General features: G+C 32.8%; 1 protein-coding gene across 1 annotated transcript; it reads right to left on the minus strand.

Moving 5' to 3' along the window:
• Window positions 1–537: 537 nt before the first annotated feature.
• LOC115976488 (beta-glucosidase 12-like) lies at window positions 538–6986 on the minus strand. Its single transcript, XM_031097792.1, has 13 exons — window positions 6795–6986; window positions 6602–6671; window positions 4158–4216; window positions 3871–3946; window positions 3664–3741; window positions 3487–3574; window positions 2703–2958; window positions 2220–2335; window positions 1768–1985; window positions 1639–1670; window positions 1136–1238; window positions 934–1042; window positions 538–770 (listed from the first exon to the last, which is right to left on the minus strand). The coding sequence occupies exons 1-13, from the start codon at window positions 6948–6950 to the stop codon at window positions 602–604; spliced, it is 1530 nt and encodes a 509-aa protein (XP_030953652.1). The 5' UTR covers window positions 6951–6986; the 3' UTR covers window positions 538–601.
• Window positions 6987–7395: the final 409 nt, after the last annotated feature.

The raw sequence follows: 7395 nt of genomic DNA on the forward strand, positions 1-7395 counted from the left end.
AAATAACTCAAAAGTATCTAGGTAGGTATTCACACTCTTGAACATTTTCAAAACAAGTAAAAGATGGCAAAATTAATTCATTGAAAATCCAAATCAGTTGGAGTGCCCTCTTATTAAGGTTGCGTTTGGATTGGGCGTTTTCTGCCCAATCCTGCGTTTGCGTTTTGCCAAAACTTTTTTTTTTTTTTTCACGCGTTTTGGGGCGTTTTGGGTGTTGCGGCTACTGTTCATGCACTGTTCAATGAACAGTAGCAGCAAACTTTGACTTTTCAAATTTTTTTGGACCAATCACAGCACATCGTGTACTGTTCACGGACCCACAAATTTCACTTTTCAGCAACTTTTTCATTAAAAATGAGTCCCACGATACTATTCACACATTTAAAAATTATTTCGCTCCAGTATTTTTCAGTTTTCAGTTTCAGTTTTCAGTTTTCAGCTGTATCCAAACGGACCCTAAGTAATTATTTAACAATAATTTGAGACATGTACATAGATACTGATTACATAATTCAAAGTCCATACAAATGGAGAAGAAATTATTTTCAGTTTATTATTTGGAGAAGAAATTATTAGTTCATAATACAAGCGTAGTCCGTGTCTACTTTTTCAGAAAATTCTTGAACCAATGGGCTGAATGTTTTGGGTATCTTTTTAACCCATTTTTGTAGTCTACATAGTTGATTCCAAATCGTACGGTGTAACCTGAACTCCACTCAAAGTTGTCCAACAATGACCAGGCAAAATATCCCTTTACATTAACGCCATCCCTATACCACAGAAAAGAAATCAACACCAGTTAGATTTCTGCAGGAGAGAGAAACAGAGAGAGAGAGAGAATATATTTTATTTTAGATTGTTATATAATTATATTATTTAAAGAGTGTTTCATTGGTAAATCAAACTTTCTATTTGTTAATGTTAAGCACTTACTTCATAGCCCTAAGAAGGTACCAAAGATGGCCATGGTAATACTCAATTCTTTGGTTGTCAGCAAGGGCTTCCTCAAGTGACAAAGTGGCATTATTGAACTCATCAACTCCTATAAATAAAGTTAGGAGAATTTAGCATCAAATGGAAACCTAATAATTTGGAATTATAAATATAAATAAAAAAAGAAGTTAGAGGAAATTACCATTCTCGGTGATGTAAATTAGTGGATTATTGTACTTCCTCTTTATGTAGAGCAAAAGATCTCGAATTCCTCTAGGATACACATAGAGCCAACTTGAAGCAGCCTGCGATTATTTAGGAATATTAATGTAACTACATAAGCCTCAACACAATGTGCTTTATTTTTAAATACAAGAAAAGAAAATATAAAGAAAAAAGTTTGGTTCCATACATGTTTGATGCTATATTGCTCAACCCATGATGTCATAATTGAAGAGACTATCCATGTGTAATTTTAGTCATATGAATTTTTTAATGAATCATGTGACTTGTTTAAATAATAGACATGGATAGTTTTATAATTTTCCACGAACTGAATTGGAAAAGATAGATTCAAACATATTTAGAGCCAAATTTTATTTGTCATATAAATTGAGTTGTATTGAGTTGGTAAAATTGATAGTTGAGGACCTTCATTAAACTAAAACAAAACTGTTGACATGTATTTAATTAGCTAGTGCATACCGGGGCACCAATGAGGATCCCATTGCGCGAAGCTGCGAAAACAAGAAAAAATATGTTCTAGTTAGTATTCTTATATTAGATACATAAGAAACTCATAAGCATGGCTTCAAATGTTGAATTTGTACTTACCAGTAAGATTAGCACTAGAATCTGTCGCGTAACTTGCTTTTACACCATTAGGTTGAGGTGCATAAGCTGCATAATAAGCAGTATAATAGTTTAATCCTATAAAATCAAATGATCCTTTTACTAGCTTGGACTGCTCTTTGGTGAACTTGGGTAATCGGTCTTTAACGAGAGATCGCATGCTATGTGGATAGTCACCATTTGTCAATGGGTCCAAAAACCTGCAATAACAAAGGAATATTTAAAATTTATGCTAACTATTAATCTGTTAAATTTAACTTGAATAAATTTGTGCAAGCTATGTGGATGTAATAACTTTTGTATATTTATTAGAATTTAAAAAGAAATTATGTTCCTTTTGGGATTTTTTTTGTCGATAGAAATATTTAAGTTTGTCAAAGGACAAGGATTAAATTATATAAAATGTAAACTGAAAACCAGCGAGCAGAACTTACCATCCCAGCATGAAATCAAGGGCACGTTGTGCCGCATTCTGGTTGCCGTTCGCATTAGAGTATGGCACCATCCAGTGACACACTAATGTTATCCCTATAACACCTTTCTGTGCTGCCTGCATGTGAATTGTTAACATTTTCTGAGACACTCAGAGCTTATGCTTGAGATTTCTATATTTATCGAAGTATTTTGATAGATACATTAAAATTTTAACCTGTGGTATCAATTTCATTATGATTGCTTATATCATCGACTTAGACACCATTTGAAATTTAGTGTAGGCAAGATTCAAATCTTAGATCTCTTATTTGATGGTAAGAGACTTTATTAGTTAATTTAACTAAACTTCACTTAATCATATTTAGAAATTGACATTCATGTGGTCTAAGAGATACTCATTGTATCATGTGCAATGAGTATCTTTTTAGCGTAATAAAATGGAAATATTTGGTTTCTTTATGTTAAAGTTTGATAAGTCAAACCTGATATTTTTGCTTGTACACTTTAACCGCGGCTGCATGAGCAAGCAGCTGGTGGTGTGTCACCAAATATGGCTCTGTTCCTGAATTCCCCCCAGTGCAATTTAGATTTTGCCAAGCAGAACATCGACCAGGTGCTAACTGCCCAGTTACATAACCACCATTGCTGAAGGTATGTGGCTCATTTAGTGTGATCCAGTGCTTTACCCGATCACCAAATTCCTTGAAGAGAAGTTCCGCATAGTCCCGAAAATCATCCCTAAATATTAGACGTGTATGTTAGAATAATCATTAAATAATTAAATTCATTTTTTTTTTCCTTAGTAGTTTAGCCTTTTGAGACAAATTATAATTTATTTATTTTATCATGGCATTGAGATTGAACCTATCTCTGCTTCAGTCTCTTATGTTATGCTCCACCCCACATTGTGCGGTTGTGCCCCACCTAACAAGGGTGAGTCTAAGACAAAACGAGAGCAGAATTTTTTGTTTTTTGTTTTTTTGAGATAGATAGATAGCATGGGAAAGGGAGATGGAGTTTGAATCATAAACATAAGATATCATAAAAGATGTCGTTAACATTTAGTTATTACTTAAACTCTAAGAGTGTTAAAATAATAGTTAAATAATTAAATTCACTTAGTATCCTTATGGGTCCTCAATATTTTTTCTTTTATCCTAATAATGGGAGTCATTTAAATATTAATTATGCTATGACAAATGTATGTAAAATGTCTACAAATGGATGGAGAAGAGGTGCAAATTATTTGGTGACTCAGTCACTTACACAATGTGGGGACTTATGAAACCACCGTACTCATCTTCTAAGGCTTGGGGAAGATCCCAGTGGAAAATTGTCACAAAGGGCTTTAAACCTGCATTCATTAATAGGAAAAATTAAATCATGGATTATAAAAGTAAAATAAGTTGATGATATGATGAAATTTTAAGATTGAATCTTGACCTTTTCCTAGAAGCTCATTGATGAGGTTGTTGTAGTACTTGATTCCTTCTCTATTTACACCACCACTAAGTTTTCCTTCTAAAATTAGACCCCATGATAAAATTGTTAGGAACATAGAAGGGTATAATTATATTGATTCAGGTCCCTGATGTATACTCAATTATACCTCATAAATCTCAAAGTAAATATTAGTGCAAATAATCTTACTTGGTAAAATTCGGGGCCATGAGATTGAGAACCTGTATGCATCTAAATTCATCTCCTTCATAATCCCTACATCTTCCTAAAATAAAAACAAAAAAAAAATAATAATAATAAATAAATATTTACCAAAAATAGTTTAAGTTCCTTTCCGGTTTGTAATTATTAGTTTGGCTCAATATTTGGAATAATCAAATTTTGTAAGCAGGATGGGCCTTAAAACTTCAGAAAATTCCAAACACGTATGGGTGAGGCTTCATTTCATTTTATGTTTTGTTCATCCGTTCATGTACCTTGTAGCGATGATATTGATCCACAGCTACATCTCCATTACTTCCATCTGCTATCTTATCTGTAATTTCATCACAAATCTTATATTTAGAAGATGTAAATTTTGTTATGCCTTACTTTGAGCCACAAGTCAAACTCAATATGATCCTCTCTCTTTTTTCATAAACCAAAATTAATAAAATATAAAAAATAAAAAATAAAAATCACTCTAATATTGTATTTATCTTCCTTTCAATGCTAACAAGAGAACAAATACACATAAAAAATAAAAATAAAAAAACAAAAGTTAAATAAAGCATAAATTCTTATATTTACACATTTATAGTTGAACCTTAAAAGTGTGAAAAAAAGAATTTATTAGTTTTTGAGAGAAAAACAAAACATAGGCAAAAAATAGGAAATAAAGAGACCTACAAACAGTGAAAATGTGAGATAGGATTAACATTTAACACAGACTCAGAAAAAAAAATTTTAATTAATTAAATTATTTAAAAAATCCATTTGAAATAAAGTAGGCCGACTCATGTGATCCATTGGTCGGTTTCAAACTCTCATGAACTATGAAGCACAGATGCGTTTTCTTGTGCAAGTAGGGGTACGGGACCCAGCAATTTTTGAAAGAGTCGGGTATGGTGCAGCGGGATGCGACAATTAAAAAATTTCTAAAAACATTTTTATTTATATTTTTAATATATTGCTAAACATATTTTTTCATATTATATAAATATATACCAAATTTTAGAGCAATAGACCAATAGTAACTATTAACTAAATAAATGCTTAATTAACTGAGTTTAGGTTTTTTTTTAAGTATCAAAATAAAGTTAAACAATTAAATATTAACTTGCTTAAACCCATAAATTTTTATTCTTATTATTTATTTTTCCCCTTAATTACCCACTACATTAATTATTGAGTTTGTGTGAAACATTAGCTATCTACCACGTGTGCAAAGTGCAATACACATCCCAATAAAATAATTAAAACAAATAAATAAAATCTTTTAATCTATCAGATAGTAGAATAAAGAAGTAATAAATTTGTTTAAACATCTCCTCTAATTATTACCCTACCTACTCCCACAACCCATTCTACACACTTCTGCTTCTTTTTTTTTTTTTTTGAAAGGTGACTGAAATTTCATTAAACGGAAAGAAAGAAAACAGTACAGCCAGCCAAAGCATAAACATGATACACAGGAAAAAATCAGCAACAAAATAGACCACAAACAAGACCCTCTTGATTCCGAAAGCAGATAAGTATTTATTTAACTTGTTTTCTCTTTCGTTTTCTCTCTGTCTCACAAACAAGCACTCTCTCACATCACCCACATTCCTCAAAACGTCCCTTTTTTCTTTTTTCTTTTTGAATTTCGGCCTAAATCGGCCGGTTCGGCGCCGGTATCGGTGTGTTTCGGCGGTTTCGCCCGATACGGACCGAGTCGGCGGGAATCGGCCCGAGTCGGGAAAAAAAAAAAACTGGACGCGGCACCGACGCGCAGGCAGCGGCGTCGCCGCGTCGGACGCGGGTGCGGCGGCTGTTTTGTCGCGTCCGTGCATCCCAAATCATGAGTCCAAAAATTCTTATCCATACTCTTTTTTTATCGGGTTAGTGTCAATTTTGTGCGGTCCAAAAAAATTTGGTTCAACGGAGAATCTATTTGCTGAAACCACATGGTTTGATTTCTGTAAATCTATTTCTCCTTAAAAGTCAAAGCTTTTTTATTTTAGCAAAAACATATAAAACAAAAAACAATTTGGCCCCATGCTTCTTATTATTATCTAGTTTTATAAACCACGGCAAGAGCATGGTTTTCAAACCAGGCTCCAAGACAAGTTCTTACAGTGGTCCCCACCACTGTAAGAATATATATAAAAAATTAAGTGTCACGACTTGTACTATAACTCACCATCCATGTGACACCAAACTTTTTCAAAAATTGAAGAAACCTTGTGCATGTAGTCTCTGTATTCACCCACTTAATCTTTACTCTTATATAACGTGAAAGTGTAGGACTGTTTGAGCAATAACTAGACTTGTTACGGGTCATAAAGACTTTCCTTCCATAATCCTTCTCTTACAAATGACTATATTGTGGCAATTATATGATGGCGAAAGTGTTTGGTTAGTCATGGTAAATAAATAGTATCTAGAGATGAGGAAGTAAGCTAAAAGAACAACATAATTTTTCAATGATGTTAACTGTTAAGTGACTTTTGTGTAAGGGAGAAAATTCAATATTTTTGAAAAAAAATTAGTAATACTTGGCGTTAATTCAGACCTCAGAATAATTTCTGTATTTTACTCAAAAAAATGAAATGAACTTATTTATCACTCTGTGAATCCATACAAAATGCACTGAACTCGAGACTTTTAAGTTAAGTCATGAGTTGTGCGTAACTTTTAGAGATAGAGGGTAAGCATATGTGGAGTGAGAGAGAGAGACCTGGATATTTATGGGTGTAAGTATCCCATATACTTGGTCCTTTACCTCCTTCCTTTGCTGCACCTTCATACTGAAATTTAAACACACAATGGCACACATGCGTTATGCATGATATCTCAGACTCTCAGGACTGGACACTTGAAGCAAAACTCCATTAGATATTATACAAACATGTGCAAAACCAAGGACTTACCTGGTAAGAAGCCGACGCTGTCCCAAAAATGAAACCGGCCGGAAAACTGTTCCGGTTGAGTGAAGCAGTGACATTTCTTGGTGCAACAGCAATGCTATGACTCAAAGAGCCAAGCAGAAGTAGGAAGCCTAAGAGTTTATAGCCTTGAAACTCCATAACTGATATCTTGGTTATTCTAGGTACCACCTTATAGCCTTTTATAGAGTAGCAATATATTATCGGATTGATTACGGAACTGGAAAAAGAAAATAAAAAAGAAAAAAGAAACCAGGAAAAGGACAGGCGATGGTACACGGTAAATCTTATCTGCACTTGAAATTATTACATGGCTTTTTTAATAAAATCATTGTCAATTAATAACCTCCCGTTTATCTTCTCAAAAAACTCAAAAAGAAAAAAAACGAGGTAAATTATAATTTATCTACATGTAGTTTAGTTGAATTTTAAGTTGTTTACATGTAATTTGAAATTTGATATTTTACTCACCTAAAGTTAGTTTAATTAGATTTTTATAACCTATATCTGTTAAAAATAGAGCTAAATATTCAATTTTACTCCACTTTTATGTTTCTCTCCAAAAATATTAAAAAAAAACATAAAA

The sequence above is a fragment of the Quercus lobata genome, chromosome 1 (genome assembly GCF_001633185.2).
Source record: "Quercus lobata isolate SW786 chromosome 1, ValleyOak3.0 Primary Assembly, whole genome shotgun sequence".
Taxonomy (NCBI): domain Eukaryota; kingdom Viridiplantae; phylum Streptophyta; class Magnoliopsida; order Fagales; family Fagaceae; genus Quercus; species Quercus lobata.

Coding starts and splice junctions, on each gene's coding strand:
- LOC115976488 (XM_031097792.1), bottom strand. CDS start 6,950: ATGGAGTTTCAAGGCTATAAACTCTTAGGCTTCCTACTTCTGCTTGGC. Junction 2,336..2,702: donor TGTACAAGCAAAAATATCAG/GTTTGACTTATC, acceptor ATTCACATGCAG/GCAGCACAGAAAGGTGTTAT. Junction 771..933: donor TACCTTCTTAGGGCTATGAA/GTAAGTGCTTAA, acceptor TCTGTGGTATAG/GGATGGCGTTAATGTAAAGG.